This window comes from Ursus americanus, chromosome 2 (assembly GCF_024610735.1).
Source record: "Ursus americanus isolate L20-20 chromosome 2, mUrsAme1.1.p, whole genome shotgun sequence".
Lineage (NCBI taxonomy): Eukaryota > Metazoa > Chordata > Mammalia > Carnivora > Ursidae > Ursus > Ursus americanus.
In genome coordinates this window covers 77693881-77717358 of record NC_142128.1, presented here as the reverse complement: position 1 = coordinate 77717358, position 23478 = coordinate 77693881, and the positions used below count along the sequence as shown (strand labels likewise).

General features: G+C 35.1%; 1 protein-coding gene across 1 annotated transcript in view; it reads right to left on the bottom strand.

The window, feature by feature from the left end:
* Nucleotides 1–23478, bottom strand: part of PPP2R5A (protein phosphatase 2 regulatory subunit B'alpha) — a 65493-nt gene that overhangs the window by 26055 nt on the left and 15960 nt on the right. Inside the window, exons 2-3 of the mRNA XM_045787856.2 lie at nucleotides 7627–7823; nucleotides 4841–4942 (exon numbers count right to left, since the gene is read on the bottom strand). Of these exons, the coding sequence (XP_045643812.1) occupies nucleotides 4841–4942; nucleotides 7627–7823 (299 nt within the window). The remainder of the gene's footprint in view (nucleotides 1–4840; nucleotides 4943–7626; nucleotides 7824–23478) is intronic.

Here is a 23478-nt window from a genome sequence, read left to right as displayed (position 1 = left end):
GAAAAAGTATAAAAACTGGGATTTAAGTAGAGGTCTGTCACCAGAATCACTTCCATTTCATCAGGCTTTGTAATGATGATAATTCTCTTGTTAGATTTTGTATATATAAACTTTGGTTTTATTTAAGGCATATCCATACCTATATAATTATACCTTTACAAACTCACTTATGAGGGCTAAAAAAGAAAAAGTATGGCTAGTTGAATTATTTGGAAGATTTAATTTACTGGTGTTACAATGAAGCTAAGAAGGTATGAATTAAGCCTCATTAAGAACTGGTATGCATTTATTTTAGGGCCACAGACTATATTTAAGAGAGGCACTAAAGCTTTTAAAAATTTAGAGCAAGTACTCTGGAGTAATACTTGAGTTGTAAACCTAATTTGGCCATTTATTACTTTTATAATCTTGGGCAGGGTTCTTAATCTCTTTTATCTTCACGTGAGCTTATCTATAAAATGTAAACAATATTTTTGAAAAATTTTTTATTTAAATTCAATTTAGTTAACATATAGTGTATTATTAGTTTGGCAGAATTTGGTGATTCATCAGTTGCATATAACACCCAGTGCTCATTACGTCAAGTGCCCTCCTTACTGCCCATCACCCATCCCTCTATCCTAAAATGTGAATATTATGGTGTTACCAAAAGGATTAAATGAGATAATGTATATAAAGCAGTTGTCACTATCTCTGAAACACGTAAGTGCTCAATAGTTATTCGTATTGCTATAATATAATTCGCTAATCATGATCAGCAGTCTTATAAATGAGTACCATTGGTTATATATAGACCTATTCATTAAATTCTCTAGAAAAACATATCATTGTGCTTGCCTGCAGATTTTAGGTCATTAATATTATTTTTAAAATACAAAATTTATTTGAAGCATTAAAGGCAAGAGTCCTTTGAGCTTTTACTTTCTCCTTCAGAGCCTTGCTTAAAAATAATAGTGTCATTTGAATATTCTCAGAGTATTTTAGCTAGACAACTGGGGAACAAAAATCAATGATCACAAAGACTAGATATAAATAAAAACATGTGCAAAAGAAACACTATACACATGTGCGTACAATACTTTATGGCTATAGTGGATTCTCTGTAACAGTCTGTAAGTAGTGTAGGATGATCTACCCTAAATTCTACCTGAAGAGTGCTAGTTACTAAAGTATGAACTGAGGTAGTGCCAATGTGATTCTCCTGAGTGAACCCTAGATGACATTACATTAAAGCCACATATTTGAGGGTATGTTTGAATGACGCAGTTAGAGCTAGACAGAAACAGGGAAGGTTTAATGGAAGAATTGGTCCTGCCTATATAAGTTTTTATTACCAATTTTCCAATTACATCTGAGGTGTGAACTGTCACATAATGGCATTTAGGTCAGGAAGACACCCCTCCCTCAGTCTCAATTAAATAGACATGCTCCAGATAAGAGACTTCTGAATGGCAGAGTGAGGACTTCAGTGAACTTGCTGACCCACAAAAGCAACCCAAAACAATCTGAGCTGGCATAAGAAAGAGTAAGTGAATGTGAAGGCAGATGAGTAGAGATTATCCAGGGGTGTCTGGTGGGGGGGGGGGCTCAGTAGGTCAAGAGTCTGCTTCTGGCTCAGGTCATGATCCCAGGACCCTGGGGTCAAGCCCCACGTCGGGCTCCCTGCTCAGCGGGGAGTCTGCTTCTCCCTCTCCCTCTGCCCCCTGCTTGTGCTCTCTCTCACAAATAAATGAATAAAAATCTGAAAAAAATTCATTAAAAAAAATACATCATAAGGGGAATGCAAACTAGTGCAGCTGCTGTGGAAAATAGTATGGAGGTTCCTCAAAAAATTAAAAATAGAACTACTATATTATCCAGTAATTATATTACTGGGTATTTACCCAAAGAATATGAAAACACTAATTTGAAAAGATATATGTACCCCAATGTTTACTGCAGCATAATTTACAACAGCCAAATTATGGAAGTAGCCCAAGTGTCCACTGATAAATGAATATGGATAAAAGAGATGTGGTGTGTGTGTGGAATATTATACCCCCCCCCCTCCACACACACACACAGTGGACTATTACTCAGCCATAAACAAGAATGAAATCTTGCCATTTCAAACAACACGGATGGATCTAGAGAGTACAGTGCTAAGTGAAATAAGTCAGTCAGAGGAAGACAAATACCATATAACTTCACTCACATGTGGAATTTAAAGAGGAAAACAACAGAACAAAGAAGAAAAGAAACAAACCAAAAAATAGACTCTATAAATAATTATAAAGAACAAACTAAAGGTTACCAAAGGGGAGGTGGGTGGGGGGAATGGCTGAAACAGATGAAGGGGATTATGAGTAAACTTATCACAGTGAGCACTGAGTAATATACAGAAGTGTTGAATCACTACACTGTATACCTGAAACTAACATAACACTGTATATTAACTATACTGGAATTAAAATTTTTAAAAAAACATAAGGAAGAGAATACATTTGCAGTACTGTACTGTATTTATCAAACAAAATTTGCATATAAGTAGACCCATGCAGTTAAAACTCATGTTGTTCAAGGGTCAACTATACATAAATAAATATGACAGCATAAACGTATTTTATTTATAACTAATTTATTCTATTGCTCTACAAGACAACCACATAAAGCAATAATTACAAAACTGTATTGGTGGGCATGTATAAAGGTCTAATTCATGGGGCACCTGGTTGGCTTAGTCAGTTAAGTGTCTGACTCTTGGTTTTGGCTCAGGTCATGATCTCAGATTTGTGAAATTGAGCCCTGTGTCTGGCTCCCCACTCAGTGGGGAGTGTGCTTCCCCTCTCCCTCTGCCCACCCCCATGCTCTGTCTCTCTCTCAAATAAATAAATCTTTAAAAAAAGAAGATCTAATTTGTATGACAATAATACCACAAATAATACCACCAAGGAGGTAGGGGAGGCAATGGAGGTATACTGGACCAAAATTTTGTATATTATTGAAATTAAGTTAGTATTCAACCAAACTAGATTGTTTTAAGATGCTAACTGTAATCCCCAGGGTAACTACTAAAAAAATAAAAAATACAGTTCAAAACAAAACAAAACAAAACAAAGGTAAGGATGCCTGGGTGGCTTAGTTGTTTAAGCATCTGCCTTCAGCTCAGGTCACGATCCTAGGGCTCTGGGATCAAGTCTCGCATTGAGCTCCCTGCTCAGCGGACAGCCTGCTTGTCCCTCTGCCTACCATTCCCCCTGCTTGTGCTTTTTCTCTCTGACAAATAAATAAAATCTTCAAAAAAAAAAAAAAGGAATTAAAATGGTACCTTAGAAAATAACTGTTTAATACAAAAAGTGGTCATGGAGAATAGAGAAACAAAATGGCATGAAACAGAAAATTGCAAAATGGCAGATGTAAATCCTATCTTATCTGTAATTACATTAAATGTAAATGGATTAATCATTCCAATCAAAAGGCAGAAACTGTCGAAACTAACTAAAAAAACATATCCAACTTTTACAAGACACAATTTAGACTCAAAGAAACAGATTAAAAGTAAAAGGGTGAAAAAGATGTATCATGCAAACAGTAACCAAAAGAGAGGTGGAGTGCCTATACTAATATGAGACAAAATAAACTTGAGAAACTTTCTAGAGTTACAATGATAAGCACATCCAGATGGAAGATATAACAATTATAAACATAAGCAGCTAACAACAGGGCCCCAAAATACATGAAGAAAAACCTGACAGAATTGGAGAGAAATATATAATTCAGCAACAATAGCTGGAAACTTCAATATCTCACTTTCAATAATGGATAGAAGTAAATAAAAGATCAAAACAAGGAAATGGAAGACTTGAACAACCTTACAAACCAATTAGACCTAACAGATTTCTACAGAACACTCTACCAACAACCACAGAACACACATTCTTCTCAAGCACACATGAAACATTCTCCAGAATATACTATATGTGAGGTCCTAATACAATCCTCAATGAACTTAAAGGACTGAACTAAATGAACTCAATCCTCAATGAACTTAAAGTATATTCTCCAACTACAATGAAATAATTAGAAATCAGTAATAGAAAGAAACGTGGTGGTCAAAAATATGTAGAAATTTAACATATTCCTAAATAATAAAGAAAAAATCACAGGAAAATTAGAAAATATTTGAGGTGAATGAAAACAAAAACACAACTTATCAAAATTTAATGGGAAACATTTTAAAACAAAAACTGGTACGTGACTGGTCATAATAGCTCTTGTTACAATAAGCCAAAACATCCATTAACTGATTAATGGATAAATAAAATATGGTGTATCCAGAAAATGAAATATTATTCACCCATTAAAAAGAATGAGGTATGGACACACGAGACAACATTGCTGAACCTTGAAAATACTATGTTAAATAAAAGAACCCAGACACAAAAGGCCACATATTATATGATTTCACTTATATTAAATATTCATAACAGGCAAATCCATAGAGCCAGAAGGCAGATTAGTAGTTGTCAGGGATTGTGGGGTTAGGAGAATGGGAAGTGACTGCTAATGTGAAGGGGGCTTCCACTGGGGTAATGAAAAACTTCTAGAACTAGAAATGGTGATGGTTGCACAGCACTGTGAATGTACTTAATGCCACTGAACAGTACACTTTAAAATGGTTTAAATGATAAAAGTGTATTTTATCACAATAAAAAAGTAAAAACATTTTGGGAAAAAGAAAATAATGATAACACATACTAAAAGTCAAATATTTTAAATAGACACTCGGATCTAAAAACCACCATGATTTCAGCAGAATATCATAAATGCAAAAATTATCAATATATAATATGTTTCATACTTGTATGTGAGGCCAAGAGGCCTCAAGCGTGGGTTCATCCTCTTCTGGATCAAAATCTGGATTATCACTTGGAGGAAGAGTACGGAAGATATTAGCACTGATCTGTAAAGAAAAAGAAATTTAGATTTATATTCCTTGCTGTATAATTAGATTAAACAATGTAAATGAAATAGTTTAAAGATAACTTTAAGGAAAGAGTTAAGTTGTGACTACAAGCCTAGTTCAAAACCTATAAACCTCATCAAGATATGAAGAAGGCAGGCATTTGTTTCTCTTTTCTCTAATCCATAACTGACTTCTTCAGATGCCAACCTACTAAAGATTACAGATTTCTTCTGGATTCCTCCTTCCTTATATTACAAGTTGTTCTTTCCAAGTTTTGCTTAACAGAAAAAAAAAAAAAAAAGGAGGGGAGGGGATTATGGGGGGAAAAGCATAAAGATCCTAACTCTACCTATCTCTAACTTGATCCTCTTCATCTTTCCACAATTCCCTCCATATTCTAATCCAGCCATTTACTTACCTTACAATACGAAAGAGTTTGAGAAAAGATCTCCATTCCTATACATACACACCACACTAAGGAGAGGCGTGGGAGGCAGAATACTTTCACTGCTATTACAGATATAGTTTATAATACCCCATTGGTGATTTAATGTATTTCATCTACTCTGAGCCTTTTTAAAAAAAAAAACATTAATCTCTCTGAAATCAGGATGTGAGATTCTTCATTTCAGATTCAATGAAATACAATAGTTATAATTTTGTCATTCAACTGTCTCAGCAGCAAGGTAAATTTCACATCTTTTTTTCTCTAACAGTTAGACTGTGGTGCTAACTCACAATTCTTTGAAGAATGATGAACAGACTGAGAGACTACATGGCTTAGTAAACATTTAAAGCCATACTAATAAGGACTGGTCACCTGAAATAAACTATTTATGGAGTAAAGGATGAGACAAGAGCTGTTTGGTGGTGCAAGCAAATCTCCAACTGTTCTTATGAAGTGGCATCTATGGTCAGCCAAAGAACTGCTAACAGTCAACTACTATAACCATAAGACTTAGAAAGTAATAACCTAGAATTTGATCTGTTAGAACTCAACATTAAGGCAGAACCAAAAGTTTGATGGATATCAATTTCTCAAAGAATGGCAGAAAGTCACAGACAAAACTTCAAAGGGAAATATATCCCAGAAGAGGGCATAATTTGCCTTTGACATCATACTTACTATTGGTAGTAAAAGAAAAAAAAATAACCTTCTAGCCACCAACAAAAGTAACTGTATATAACAAACACACATAAGAGCTTTACAGGGCCAACAGGGTGAGCTGGCTTCACACTTACCTAGAAATAAAGTACCCGGAAAAAAAAAAAAAGACGACAAACACACACACCTTTTTTCTTGGGGAAAGAAATTAAATTCCAGAATTTATTATTACATAGCAAATTACAGAATAATTTGACTCAAATATTTGAGCATTTTCAATATGCAAATATTTAAGTCACTTCAATATCCAAGTCAGTAACTTTAAGTAATCTCTATACCCAACATGGTACTCAAACTCATAAGTCTGACATCAAGAGTTGCACGAACTACCCACTAAGCCAGCCAGGCACCCCCTCCTCAAGTCAGTACATTTACAGAGATAAAAATAAAGTATCTTCTTCAGTATTTTCAAAATTCATGAATACTAACCATTTGGAATCAGTAAAATAGAAATACTGTTTTCCTCTGAACATATTTTAATGATAAACGCAAAACAAAAAACAAAATAAGTTTATCAGTATTCAATATTTCCGTTTTCAAACTGTCACTTTTTACTGTCTATGAGAGTTTCGGAAACCAATTTTATTTTGATCAATGTTCTCTGGAACAGCTAATCTTTTAAAAATTCTTTAGGCTTTTATTTTCATTAAAAAAAAAACACAAAATTTTCTAGTACAGAGTGATGAAAGAAAACTAGTATAATAGGGCCAAATTTAACTACATTTTGTTCTTCCCCCAGAACATATATTAGGCAAGGGGAAGGAAATGAAGACAAGTACAAATTATACTTGCTATAACCTTCTATACCCGGGTAACATTTAAGCTTCAATTATGTACTCAGTGACTCTAATTACTCCAACTAAATTTTTTGTATTTTGTTACTATGCACCAAAATACAGAAGTCACAAATCCTAAACAAATTTCTACTATTTGATGGAGAATAAGGTTGAATTATTAATAAACAATATCCTAAACAACCTTACTTTAATAAAGTTAGCAGTAATTTATATTTCAGAGATTTCATACACTTATTTATGTTACTTAACTTTTTAAAGGTCCTGAGTTTTTATCAAAATTCAAGTGTTATAGACTCTATAAATATATTAAAATATTTTAAATAAATATAATTTTTTAGATCTCCTTTACCCAACTACTGAAATGTAGAGAATCCCATAGTTTTTCATTGTTCTTCTCTTCCCACTTTAGACATCCTCCCTTAGTGACAATTCAGCCCTATCATATTAATTATCTATCAGTCTGTATAATCTTAAGCCTACATCTTTCTCCTAAGCTCTGGATCTGCAATATACAATACGGCAGCCACCAGCCACTGTGCCTTATTGAATTTTCAGACTATTATAAGCAATGACACCATCACTAGAATGGATGGATAATCTTTCAAATGAACTACTTTAAAAACATTTTGAGTACGTTGATTATTGCTCATTTATTAAAAATCAGCCCCAGTAATTCATAATTACACCTTAGATCTTACTTGAATTTATATAAATCTTACCATTTTTACTATATCAGAATACGCTGATTCAACAATTACACCACGATTAGTTGAAACATACTCAACCAGTTCATTCAGTGTTGCTCTTTTAATTTCTTTGCTCTTCAAGTCTGAAACAGAGTCCATGAAATCAAACAGTATACAACACTGCTGCAACTTCTGACAGAAAAGCTCTTGTTGTTCATTGGAAGTGGCATCTATAAATAAAAATAAAGAAAAACTTAGAAATAACCTACCCAGAAACTACCTTTAATATGCCTATTAATTTTATAGGAGCTATTCATACACATAAAGCTTCTCTCAAAAATCTAGTGAAGAAAAAAAAATCTACTGAAAAATTCATCCATCTAATCTCATCATTCATGCCAGAAACGAGGAAACATAATGGACTTTTCCTTCTCTCTCACTACCCATAATCAATCATTAAATATTACGGATTCTGTTTCTTTAACATATCTGGAATCTATCCTTTTCTTGTCATTCCCACTGCCATTTTAATACCCTCATCATCCACCATCTAGATACAAAAGTGATATCCTAACTGCTCCTCTTGCCTGTTCCCGTAACTACTACAACTCCTGATTTATCTTCTAAACAATCTCAAAAGCTAAAATCTTGCTAAAAGGAGACTCAATCTGATCACACTCAATACTTTCCAATGATCCTCCCAAAATTACAAATTGAAGCTCAAACTCCTCAGAATTGTATACAAAATTCAGCTGTCTACTGTCAACAATCATCTCTCAACACTTTCCAGCACGTACCCTCACTTTGGTTAAATCATATTCCCTGCAACTTGCCAAGATTTTACAGTTTCCTCTGCATGGAATGCCCTTTCCCCACATTCCCACCCTGGGAACTCTCCCCATTTATTAGGTTTCAGCAGAAACATATTCCCCTCAGAAATGCGGTCTAAGACACTAAAGCTGATTGGTTAATCCACTTTTACCCAAATGTATCTTAGGTGTGTATCTCTACTATAACATTTATTGTGCTATATTATATGGCAATTATGTTTTACATGTACAACACTCCTAAACTATTAGGACACTAAACACAGGAAACAAGTGTGATCTTTTCTCTCTTCCTCCCCACCACCTCATATCTAGCACAGTGCCTGGTACACAACAGACATTCAGTAAACGTTTATTGTTTTACCCTCTACTTATTACAAACATATGGGCACATTATATTGATTTGATTCTAACAAATGTATTAAATCCTTTTGTTTCCAACATTTGAAAAATAGCAAAATTTCAATTCTGAACCTTCACATCTGTAAACAAGGACCTTCAATTAGCTCAATTATTTAAGTTTCTTGACTGAGATTAAATTTATTTATTTATTTATTTTTAAAAGATTTTATTTATTTATTTGAAAGAGATAGAGACAGCCAGCGAGAGAGGGAACACAAGCAGGGGGAGTGGGAGAGGAAGAAGCAGGCTCACAGCGGAGGAGCCTGACGTGGGGCTCGATCCCATAACGCCGGGATCACGCCCTGAGCCGAAGGCAGATGCCTAACCGCTGTGCCACCCAGGCGCCCCCTGAGATTAAATTTAAAAGAAATCATATAGATGTCTACTATACTGATACTTAGTTTGAAAAAGTATAAGATGAATACCTCTGCTTTTTGTAAGCTTCCCAATTATGCAAAACTTATTAGATTGGGTATGTGTTATACACTAGAGAAGGGGTGATTATCTGAGCTGTAAGAATCCTTCTCAACTCATACTGTACAGGAAATCCCCACAGGTTTTCTCAGTTAGTAATACCTTTATCTATTTATAAAGATATCTATATCCTCATTATATAATTATATATCTTTATTATAACATATATTAGATTTTTATATATAACTAAATTCCATTATAGTGATGGGGAATATAGGGAAAATAAGTGCCATATCTTTACAAGCTAACTCAGTTCTAACAGGGTTTTGTTTTTTTCCTTATGCTAAAAGCAATACAAACTCATGCAATAGCCCATTTTAATATATGGTCACTTTGTTATCCAGTCCTAATTCTCTTCTTCCTCCTGTTACCTACTCCTCAACATGAAATCACTCCTTTTCTCCAAAGGCCAATGGTTTGCTCAAACTCTTTTCCCTACCTGAAATACCTTACCAGATTTCCTCCCCTGTGTTTCCAAATCCTACTCACCCTCTAAGAATAAACTTAAATCTCACATTCTCCACAAAATTTCCCTTAGGTAGCAAGTCAGGATACAGTAATTCCTCCCTTCTCAGGACATCTACAGTACTCACAGTCTCAAACATACAGTTGAGTATGCATTATATTCAAGCTTGTATCTAACGAATATTTCTTTTATTACCCACCAAAAGATTTCAGGTTCCTCAAAGGCAAGGATCATTCACGGAACAAGGTTCCTTTTTATTTCTTTTACATCCAGCAGGGGGTGTATAAAGAGCCAACAAATACATATTGATGTTTGAAAAAACTCTTAAATTTGAGGAATAAAGATTATGCACTGTGGGTGCCTGGGTGGCTCAGTTGGTTAAGTGACTGCCTTCAGCTCAGGTCATGATCCTGGAGTCCCAGGATTGAGTCCCGCATCAGGCTCCCTGCTCAGCATGGAGTCCGCTTCTCCCTCTGACCCTCCCCCTTCTCATGCGCTCTCTCTCTCACCCTCTCTCTCTCAAATAAAATCTAAATATATATATATATATATACATACACACACACACACTGAAAAACACTATAGAATAAGTTCAAATTGGTGCTGAATATCAAAAGTGGCACAAATAGTAAACTATTACATCATGTCTATCCTTAAAGAATTTATAACAATGACCATTTTTATCAATAATCTACATTGATGGTAGATTTAAATGGATTAAATGAGATAATGATCATGAAGCTGAGTACATATATTTCAAAATAGAATACAAACAGAAGGCATTCTTTTCTTACAGCACAGGCCAGAAGCCTCTGGCTAACATGTCAGAAGACACAAAATGGGGGCGCCTGGGTGGCGCAGTCGTTAAGCATCTGCCTTCGGCTCAGGGCATGATCCCGGTGTTATAGGATTGAGCCCCACATCAGGCTCCTCTGCTATGAGCCTGCTTCTTCCTCTCCCACTCCCCCTGCTTGTGTTCCCTCTCTCGCTGGTTGTCTCTCTCTGTCAAATAAATAAATAAATAAATCTTAAAAAAAAAAAAAAAAGAAGACACAAAATGATTTCTAGGATTGGCAAACGGAAGATTCAGGATTATGTTCCATACAAAGAAAAAAAAAGTTTCATTTTCTGGGCACCTAACTCTTGAGAGTCTTCTCTAGAAAGAAATTAATGTTTTTCATAGCTTCTCTATTTAGTAATTCATTTCTTAACCTAAGGATTTAATTTATTTTTTCTCCTCCAGAACTTTATCTTAGCATTACCTAATGCTCAGATGGGATAGGTGACATCTGGATCTTCCCAAACATTAGAAATATTTAGAAATCAGTTAACATTTTAACTCCTTTGTCTCTGAGTTAAAATAGACATTTCCTTTTTTTTTTTTTTTAACTTTATTTATTTGAGAGAGAGAGAGAGAGAGGTAGCATGAGCGGGGAGGAGAGGGAAAAGCAAGCTCCCTGCTGAGTAGGGAGCCTGACTCAGGGCTCATCCCAGGACCCTGGGGCCAGGACTCAAGCTGAAGGCAGACACTTAACCGACTGAGCCACCCAGGTTCCTGTAAAATAGACATTTCCAATCCTCAATTATTTTCAGGTATTAAAGAGTAGAAAAAATCTTTTCCCACCTAACCCTTCCTGTAAGTACATGTTCTTACTAAGCAGTTTGCTGTGCTACGTAATAAAATATAATACCACTGCTAACATTAGTGTGTCCTTCATGCCAAACACAATATTAAGTATTTCATATGTGCTAATTTAACTTTCAAAGCAATCCTTAGTTCTGAAAGTTAGAGATGATTTCCTGTCTTCAAGAGATTAGAAACTGCTAGGTTCATGACATGCAACATTTTTATATAGGTCAAAAACATTTTTATAATGGTTTTCCTAGGAAGAAAACACAATGATGGTTTTCATCAAGAAGTTATGAAATATTTTGCACTTGTAGATGTTTAATTAATGTCCCAACTCTTAGGTAACTTTCTGAAACACAATTTACACTGCATTTTCTCATAAGAAAAAAAAGAAAAGCAAAAAATATATTTTAATAGGTTGAAAAAAGATCAGACTACATTCTGGCTATATTTCATAAATATGAATAACAACCCGTGAGAAAAAGAATGCATAATAATTCTCTTTGTTAAATGTAAAAAGCATTGACAAAAATCTACATTGGCCACTTTATACTTTAACTTCACCATTACAAGAATGCTTGCAAACTCAATGATGTTTCAGTTTGGCAATGTCTAATATTTAGGCAGTAATGTCACATATTGTTCTGACTTGGTCATTTTTAGTGGGCTAATGTTAATTATCCGTTTGCCATTTTCAATGTGGATAATGTCCATTCCAATTCCTACGGTGACAGCTTCTTTGCCTGGGATTCTCTATCTGCAATATTCACTGATGTTTTCCACCAGAAGTTCACTTAGTAATTTAAAAATAAAAACACCTGTGGAAACATACAAGTTCACAGGAAAAAATTAGAACACCTTATAGTACAACATCATACAGCAACTGGAATGGTAGATGCACACAGAGTAATTGTTTTGCATCATCCCCTGAGTACAACACAGTATTTCCTTAGTCACCCTGAAATTAATTACAAGAGAACCCAAATTTTTGTTAGAGCAGTTTACACCAGGTCTTCTTGAAATGATGACATGTATCTATTTCAAATGGATTATTAATTTCTTCTAAAATGTGTAAATAAATCAGGAACAAATAAAGGATAAGTATTTAAAATCCTAGTGACTGCCATTAAATGAAGAGAAAAACCCAGTCCTGTCATAAACCTGTATTTTGACCTCCCTAAGTATTTGAGAGCAATTTACACCAGCAATTTTTACCAGTTATTATTATTACAGTATATCATATTCAACAATTTTAAATGCCTTAAGTCTTTAAAATTCCTCAAGGAAATTTGATTACAACTTAAAAATATTATGACCTGAAATACCAATTTATCTCTTCAACAACATCAGAGCTAAGGATTTATTAAAGTGCTCTTCTAGAAAACATTACTAAATCCCCAAAATGGAAATTATGGAAGATACAAGAAAAACTGCACAAAGAATTATCTAAAAAACAGATGTGTCTTGCCTTGCAAAATACATAATTGGTTTAAACTTGACTGGACGATTAGTTTTTCAAATGCATCTTAACTGTCTTCCATTTTTTTAAAACTGAAATTTCATACCACCGAACAAATCTTACTGTAGAAATCCCTGCATGGTCTTAAGCAGAAGGAGAATCAAGACAACGCTAGGATAAAGTGAGACATTTCAATTTTGAAGATTAACACAACTTTTAAAACTCACAAAAGCCCTGGGGCACATGGGTGGTGCAGTGGGTTGAGTATCCACCTCTTGGTTTCCACTCAGGTCATGGTCTCAGAGTTGTGTGATAGAGCCTGTGTGGAGAGTCTGCTTGAGATGCTTTCCTTCCCTCTGCCCCTCCAGCCTGTGCATGCTCCCTCACATTCGCTCGCTCTCTAAAATAAATAAGCAAATCTTAAAAAAAAAACAAAAAACAAAAAAAACCCACAAAAAAACTCACAAAAGTCCTATTAGGTTTCCCTACTTATCTCTAATTTTTTTTTTTTTAAAGCAGTGTGAATATGTATCTGGCTCACATTTTAAGGAATACTGATCTAGAGAACTCTTTCAAGGTGTGAGCTGCAACCCACTGGTGGGTAGTACATCATTTTAGTGGGTCATGACCAGAATTTTAGAATATATATAAAATATCAATATGTTGCAGGGCACCTTGGTGGCTCAGTCAGTTAAATGTCTGACTCTTGGTTTCAGCTCAGATCACGATCTCATGGGTCCTCGAGATCAAGCACCACTCCCCCTCAGACTCATGCGCAGGGGGGATTCTGCTTAAAGATTCTCTCCTGCTGCCCCTCCCCCCACTCTCACATGAGTGCTCTTCTCTCTCTCTCTCAAATAAATCTTTAAAAAATTAAGGTGTTGCATGTATACGAGTACAATGTGTTTATAAAATGCATTTATTATAGTTTGCAGTCAAAAAGTCTGACAGCCACTGCTTTACAATATGTAAAGTACTATTAGAGCCCAAGATCACAAAACAAATCTGTAATGAAAATGGGACTCAAATCACTTAGAATGCAAGAACATGTATAAGACTACAGTCTTCGAAATATCAACTGTTCCTGCAATAGCTGTATTCTAAATCCTTATCCACATAAAAATTCATAATGCATATTAGAAATGACAAATTTGTTTATCTCTCTTCCCCTTCACTCTAAATAAGACTAAACCAAAAAAAAAAAAAGAGTATAGGTGTGTGTACCCCACAATAACAAAGAGAATGTTCACTAATATTAATAGAAAGTAAAGGATCACCAGACATTCAAGGAAGGATGGCCTTGAAACATGAAAGAAAACTAAACAGAAAAAAATGACCCCAAACAATGGGTTAATTTAGCATATCATTTTGAAATTTCAGATCTCCAGGAGAAAAGACTAAAAGCTTTCAGATTAAAAAAAAAAAAATCAACTCACAAAAGAACCAGAGGCAGATATCCATTAGATTTCTAATCAGCGACAGTGATGCCAGAAGATAATGGGGGTATATCATTCAAATTTGAACACCAGTCTAGAACTGTGTAAATAGCCAACCATCAAAAGTATAATGAATAAAGGCATTTTCAGACATGCAAATACTTGGAAAAATTAGTACCCTCACAACCTTTCTTAGGAAATTATCTGAGAACATGATGCAGAAATAAAGGAAAAAGAGAAAGAAATGGAATCCAGGAATAGGGGAATCAATCCAGAAAAGCAGTAAAGCCCTACAGAGCAACTGTGCCATTCAGAATAGGAAGAAAGAAGCCCCATGACAGTGATGTCTACAGGAGGATGAATCAATAGGATATCTTATTATATGGAAGAAAAACTTGAAAGTATGTCAAAAGTGCAAGAAAAAGAAACACAATTAGAAACTCCAGGAAATACTAAAAAGACTATATAAGGAAATGTAATTACATTTGTGGCTCTGAAGCCTATACAGGCACACAACATAAGCCATGCTCACTGACTTTCGACTTTTAGAATTACAATTTAGAGAAAGCTTAATTATGGTGTAGAAAATGTTACCAACCTTAAAAATGTAATGTAAAGATAACTAAAGTTGAGGGTGAGAAAAGAGGAGGAGAAATTGAGAGGCATCACCTTTCCAAGTTCATTTCCCCTTACTCCCCCTTTTATACCCTATGTTCCATTTATGCCGACACTTGGAAGTTTCCTGTTTTATATGCACCGGTTTTAATATGCACTCTCCCATCATTTTTTAACCTCTTCAGAAGGGAACACAAGACGGTGCCCACCTAAACACTAACCAACGAGAAAAAACTTTAGCCAAAGGATTTCAAGTCTACCAGAACTATTAATGGTGTTTGAACATGACTATATCCCCTGCTATGAGAGAACTAGGATATTTTAGCCTAATGCCATTATTTATAAAACTTCCTTGTTTCTAATTTCATGCTTAGCAAGTGTACTAGTTTTAAATTTTTGTCCGCAAATTATTTGACACTCTTCTTTTCAAAAGGTTTAATTTACTCTCCTATGAATGTGGGCTGGACTTAGTGACTTGCTTCTAGGGAACAGACTCAGTACTGCATTAGTGAAGCTATGAGACTTTCAACTCTAGGTCAGAAAAGTGAGGCTAAGTGACTTTTAAGACTGGTTCCTCCTAAAAAGAACCAGGGTCACACAAGGCCTCAAGGTTCATAGAATAACCTGAGAAAAATAATACCTATGTAGTATATAGTTGAGTATATAGTCTGGTTGACTACAGCTTCCACTGATATTAGCAAACTTCGTGAAAAAATTTTTGAAGATTAAGTTAGAATCTTTATGAAAATGTGGTAAGGAAGTTTTACACTATACTCTTTGGTGTCAGTTTATGAAACTTATTTAGAAAGACTGGACAACCAAATAAAGATATCTTTGAGTTAATGTGTGGGTCTATTCCTCTGTCTTATACACTCAGATACATGTTTTTTTTTTTAATCATACACAGTACAAATATAAATTAACCAAGTTCATGACACAGTAATAAATGCCAGTTTATTAACTGAGGATAAGAAATCATTCCTCCATGTACTATATTAGAATATTTCAGTTATGTATTCCTTAGGCAGGCCTAAAGAAGCAGCCAAATCACAATCAGAATGATGTTTGGTACTTTAATTTTGTAATGCTTAGTAACAAATTATCCCAAATTTAGTGGCTTAACACAATAATTATTATCACAGTTTCTTTGGGGAAGAGATTCAGACAGAACACAGTAAGGACAACTTATCTCTGCTCCATGATATCTTAAGGCCTCAGCTAGAAAACTAGAAAGCTAAGAGGTGGAATCCTGTGAAGGCTAAATCACTCATATGTCTGATAGTTAATTCAGGCTTTTGACTGAAGGTCTAGCTGGGGCAAGTGCCAGAACCCCCACATGTGCCCTCTCCATGCGGCCTGAATTTCCTCACAATATGGTGGCTGAGTTCCAGGGTAAGTAATTTGAGAGGTCTAACAAAGGAGAAGAAAGACTCTTATGAAGAAAGTTCTAAAACTTTTATGAACCATATAAAAGGTATAAATAACAGAGATATACCATTATTCATGAACCACAAGAGTCAATGTCTTCCTCAGTGTATATACAGGGAATGCAATTTGGATTGCAACATAATGCTGCAATCAATCAACAAGGTGTTTTGTTGGAACCTAAGAGCTCTTAAAATTCATCAGGAAAAATGAAGAGCCAAGAAGAGTCAAGATGATTTTTAAGATGAAGGAGAGAAGACTAATCTTACCACATATAGTAATTAAAACTACATGATTTTGGGCAGGAATAGACAAAAAGACCACTGGAAAAGAAAAAATAGGTAACTTAGGACATTCTAGTGTACATATACAGAAGGTTAAAATATAATAGAGTTGTTTTTTTTTAATGTCAGTAGTGAATTTTAATTTGAGAAATTATGCTAAAACCACTGACTATTCATAGGGAAAAAAATTAGATCCCTCCCTCACACTATTTATAAAAATTAATTTCAAATAGAGAACTAAAAGACCAAATGTAAATAGGAAAACTATAAAACATTTCATTTTATAACCAACTCAGGACTGGCATCCAGAATGCACAAAAGAACATCCATAAATCAGTAAGAAAAAGACAAAACTATAGAAAAAGGCACATGAAACATAAATGACCAATAAACATGAAAAGACATTCAACCACACTGGAAAGCAGAAAAATATAAGTATGTAAAAATCATATATACGAATTCATGTATGAAATGCCATACATCATTTCATACCCATTGCATAAGAATGACAGGAAGTGTGGGCAACATTTCTACTTCCACCAGACTAGCGTTCCCACTGTAAACTACTAAAAACTGGACAAAATATGTGAAATAACTGCCCTCAGATGCTGGAAAACAGACAATATGGCGCTGTGATCCCCGAGAGAAGGAAAACAGAGTGAGGCCCACAATCATACCAGTTCTCTGTTACCACTTTCTAGACTCCACTATAGGGAGAAGCCTCGAAATAACAAGCAGCCTTATTGAGCTAGACAGTAAGTGGAAATCAGGGTTAATAAGGTGGCTGGAATTTACACATTAAAGTACTAGAGAGAAAGGAATTATAGAGAAGGAATTTCTATTTTTCTATTTATAGCTAAGTGATGATACAATTTATTCTGCTTACTTAGCAAGTCTTTTTTTAAAAATTTTTTTAAGAGTGAGAGAGTGAGAGAGCGCACACACGCACACACACACATGTGGTGGGGGAGAGGGACAGAAAGAGAGAATCCCAAGCAGACTCCATGCTGTGTGTGGAGTCTGACTTGGGGCTTGATCTCACAACTCCAAGATCATGACCTGAACCAAAACCAAAAGTCAGAAGCTTAGCTGACTGAGCCACCCAGGCATCCCAGCAAGTCATTTTTGAATATAAAACCAATCCTGGATTCTGGCATGAATCCTATATGATCACGATGTATCGTTGTATTTATATGTTGCTGAATTCAATTTATTAATATTCTGTATAACCTTTCTGCAGCTAAGTTCATAAGGGATACTGGTCTGTAATTTCATTTTCTTACATCCCTGTCAGGGTTTTTAATTAGGATTCAATTAAATAGGTATAAGACTTGTTCAGATTTTTGTTTCTTTTGGTGTGAGTTTCAGAAAGCTATTTATTTCAAGGGATTTTCCCAATTCCTTTTTCAAATTTATTGGCATGATTATATACTTGAAATCTATAAATTCCAAGGTACGAGTAAGGTAGCAATTATTACCACGGAAGAAGCTAAAATTTTAGCCACAGGAAGTACAACTTCTAGCAAGACAAGGTAAAAAGTTCCACCAGAACTGCTGCCTGGGGAAACAGATGAAAATTATTTTTAAAGTAAACTCTGAAAGCCTCCGGAAATGGTCCTAAGGCAAACAGCAAATGAGGAAACACCTAACAAAGAATACTTATGAAAATTTGTTAAGAACAACAAGAATGTGTGGTATTTGAACAAAGACAGCTAGCTACTTGCCTCTTAGCTAGGCAGAAACTCCACTCTGGAGGGGTGTAACCGAGAACACAAGCATCCCTTTACAACCAGCTCCCTGTCAGATAGCTTTCTTCAGGTGAGGAACATGATTTTGGCATTTCTCACCCTGTCCACAACTATCTATTACTGAGACTAAGTTCTGGGCCAGTGCAGTTGAAAAGCGGGGCTCCCTTCTTTTGTCCAACTAATGGGACAGAGGCTTTATCTGGTACAGCACCACTGAGAATACTGGGGCTGCCATTACCTTAGTCCTGGTCTAAAAAAGGTGGTGGTTCCATGCTGGAAGAGGTAAGCCAAAAGATCCAAAAAGATCTCAGGCTATGATTCCCTTTCCATCTCCTGCTCAGTTCCTGAAGTGGTGTGTCACTCAGAGAGAAACATGCCACTGTCCCTATAACCACCCAACTCTGGAGACCTAACTCAGAAATTTTGCCTGGGGGGAGAAGCAAGCCACAAAACAGCTGTTATGTCTCTTCCCAAAGGAAGTGATTTCTTTTGTAACAGAGCATAGAAAAGTTCAAGGTTAGGGGTGCTCTCAAAAAAAGTGGGAGTTGTGGTGAAAGGCAATGGGAAGATTTGTGGATCCAATGAGGAAACAGGCTTTAGAGAGCTAGTTCACAGGAGAACACCAGGGAAAGAAACAGCTCAGAGAAGCCCTCCCGGTGTCAGAACAAATATCAGACACTGACCTCAGGAACTATTCCTTCAAAGGAGCCTGAATTTGACTGGATTAGTCAGAAAAAATTACAAGAACAATTCATGCCCCAGAGCATTGTTGAAAACAATTAAACAAGCTGGAAGTCACTGGAATTTAAAGTTGGGGGTGTAGTTAGGAAAACATAAAGAGAGCCCTGTCCAAAGCACTGTCATCTCAGGGTGCCTACTGGCATGCCTGAAGTGGCACCTCTCTGAGGAACAACATTAGACCAGTCACTAAACAAATAAACAAATAACACCACCTCTGAGGGGTGGGGCCAGTAGCCAGTATTGTGTTGCTATAATACATTAAATACATGATTTAAAATGTTCAGTTTAGGGGCGCCTGGGTGGCACAGTGGTTAGGCGTCTGCCTTTGGCTCAGGGCATGATCCCGGCGCTGTGGGATCGAGCCCCACATCAGGCTCCTCCGCTATGGGCCTGCTTCTTCCTCTCCCACTCCCCCTGCTTGTGTTCCCTCTCTCGCTGGCTGTCTCTATCTCTGTCGAATAAATAAATAAAATCTTTAAAAAATAAATAAAATGTTCAGTTTACAACAAAAAAGATTATAAGATACACAAAGAAACAGGAAAGTATGTCCCACATACAAAGAAAAAAAAAAGGAGGCAACAGAAACTGCCTGTGAGAGCAACCAAATATTGGATTAACAGAAAATGACTTCAAAGTAGCCATTATATATATTCAAAGAACTAAAGGTAACCATGACTAATGAAGTAAAAAAGATATGACAATGTCATATCAAATAGAGGATACAGAGACAGAATTTACCAAAAGAAAAAAAAAGAGAGAGAGAGAAAGAGAAACACAAAAATTTTGCATTAAAAAGTACAATAACAAAATGAAAAACTCACCAGAAGGACTCAACAGTAGATGTGAAATGGCAGAAGAAAGAATTAGGGAAGTGTGAAGATAAACTGATAGAGATTATGAAATCTGATTAGAGAAAAAAGGTGAGTAAAAATGAAGAGAACTTCAGAGATCTGTGGGACACCATATAGTATAACACATGCACATAATAGGAGTACTAAAAGGAGAAGAGAGAAAGGAGAGAAAGGAGAGAAAGAAAGGAAGAAAGAAAGAAAGAAGAAATAATGACTGAAAACTTCCCAAATTTACTGAATAATGCTAACCTACATACCCAGAAAGCTCAACAAACTCTAAGAAGGAAAAATTCAAGGAGATTCCCAGAAACAGCATAATAAAAGTGCTGAAAGTCAAAGACAAGGAGGAAATATTGAAAGCAGGAAAAGAAAAACAACTAGTCACTTACAAGGGCTAAGATTAACAGTTGACTTCTCAGCAGAAACAGCAGAGGCTAGAAAGCAAAGCAACATATTCAAACTGCTTAAAACCAAACAAACAAAAATCCCAAAAAAACAAAAAAAAACCTGTCATTGCAAAAATCCTATATCCAGCAAAGCTATCTCTCAAAAATTAAGGTGAAATAAAGACATTCCCAAATAAACAAAAACACAGAGGCTACCCAGTCTGCCTTAAAAGAAACACTAATAGAATTCCATCAGGTTGAAAGCAAATGACCAGAGAAAGTAATTCAAATCCACACATACACAAAAAGAGCTCCAGTAAAGTTAGTTATGTAATTATAAGAGGCAATATTAATGCATATATTTTTCTTTCTCTCTAAACTGATTCAAAATACCCACTGTATAAAGTAATATATATACAGATACAGATATATATATACACACAGATCACAGATACATTTTTATATACTTACAGATATATATATGTATATATTACATATATTTACAGATACATATACCTCCATATATATACAGACTCATATATTTATATATGCATTATAAATAAATAAATAAATAAATAAATAAATAAATAAAATATAGATCCATAGAGAAAAGTAATACATTGCCAATAACCGCACAAAGGAGGTGGGTGGGAGCAAACATGTACTGGGTTAAAGAAATAACTACTGATGGTAAAGTAATAACTACAACAATGTACTGTTGGGTCTATAGCATTAATAAATGGAACTGAACAACAATAATGCCTTTAAAAGGGGAAAATGAAATACAGGAATGTAGAAGTAATGTTTCTGTATCTCACTGGCACTAAGCTAATATAAATCTGAAGTTTATTCTATAATATGCATATCACAAACCCAAGAACAACCACTAAAAATAAACTCAAAAAGATGTAGTAAAAAAAAAAATCATTAAACTTAAATGCTGCTTTGAAAAATAGTCACCTAATACTAAAGCAAGCAGAAAAGGAAGAATATAGCACAAAAAAGACACGAGACACAGAAAAAAGAAAAGTAAAATGGCAGGCATAAATCCAACTATATTAACAAATAACATTAAATATAAATGGATTAAACAATCCAATAAAAAGGCAGAGATTTCAGACTGAATAAAAAAAGACCTAACTATACGCTGTCTTATATAAGCCACAGATGCAAAGACACAAATAGACTAAAAGGAAAATGATGGAAAGTGATATATCATACAAACACACACAAGAAGGCTAGAGTGGTATGCTGATATCAGATAAACAGATTTTAAAACCAAAAAAAAAATTATATTATAATTATTTTATGATAAAAGGGTTAATTCATGAATAAGATGTGACAATTATAAAAATATGTGCACTAAGAGTTTCAAAATATATGAAGGCAAAAACAAAAGTGAAGAAAGAAATGGATAATTCAACAATAACAGCTGGAGACTTCAATATCTCACTTAATAATGGATAGAACAACTATACAGAAGATCAAGGAAATACAAGACTTAACACTATAAATCAACTAGACCTAACAGACTTCTATAGAACACTACAGAATTTATTTACTACGGAATACTCCACCCAACAACAGCAGATAACATATTCTCAAGTGCACATGAAAGTCTCCAGGACAGACCATATGCCAGGTCATAAAACCAACTTCAAAAAATTTAAAAACAGAAATACTACAAAGTATGTCCTCTGACCATGGTAGAATGAAACTATAAATCAGTAACAGAAAACAAATTGGGAAACTCACAAATATGTAGCAATTAAACCATAGACACGCCTAAATAACTAGTGTATCAAAGAAGATATCAAAGGAAAATCAGAAAATATCTTGAGGGGGCGCCTGGGTGGCTTAGTTGTTAAGCATCTGCTTTTGGCCCAGGGCCAAGACCCATATCAAGCTCCTCCTCTGGCAGCATGCTTCTTCCTCTCCCACTCCCCCTGCTTGTGTTATAGTCATCTTAGGCTGCCTTAGTCACCTTAGGCAGCCATCAAAGGCTGCCTCTCTCTGTGTCAAATAAATAAATAAAATCTTAAAAAAAAAAAAAATATTTTGAGACAAATGAAAATGAAGACACAACATGCTAAAACATATGTTTAGAAGGGAATTTATAGCTGTAAAGGACTATAGAAGAACAAATAAAGATCTCAAATCAATAACCTAACTTTTGCAATTGCAAGTGATCCAGAATAGCCAAAACAATCTTGAAAAAGAACAAGGTAGGAAGACTCATACTTCTCCATTTCAAATTGTACTACAAAGCAACAGTAATCAAAGCAGTGTGGTACTGATAAAACTGAACATAGATCAGTGGAACAGAAATGAAAGCCCAGAAACAAAACCATGCGCCAACTTATTTCAACAATGGCATCAAGACCATTTAATGGGGAAAGCATAGTCTTTTTAACAAATGTGCTAGGACATCTGAATAGTTATATGTAAAAGGATATATTTGAACTGTTACATCACATCCCATACAAAAATGAACTCAAAAGGGGTCAGAGAACTAAAAATGCGAGGGTTAACCTATGTAATTCTTATAAGAAAACATACAGGTAAACCTTAATGACCTCAGATCTGGGAAAGATTCTTAGATATGACACCAAAAGCATAGGAACAAGAAAAAAGAGATAATTTGGACTTTCATCAAAACTAAACTGTGCACTTCAAAGAATACCATTAAGAAAGTGAAAAGACAAAGGGACTGGTATTAAAATATATTAAAAATTATTACAATTTGATAAAAAGACCATTCAATTAAAAATGGGCAAAGGACCTGAAGTGGCCATTTCTACAAGGAAGATACACTAAAGACCAAAAAGCACATTAAAAGATGTTTGACATCATTAGTCACTAGAGAAATGCAAATCATAACCACAAAAAGACCATACTTCATATCTATTAAGATGACTATAACAAAAAGTCAGAATAACAAGTGTTGTGGGGGTATGCAGAGACCATAAACTGGTGGTGGGAATGTAAATGGTGTGGCTATGGTGGAAAACAGTGTGGCAGTTCCTCAAGCAATTAAAAAGAGAATTACAGGGTCCCTGGGTCGCTCAGTAGGTTAAAGGTCTGCCTTCAGCTCAGGTCATGATCCCAGGGTTCTGGGATCAAGTCGCGGCATCGGGCTCC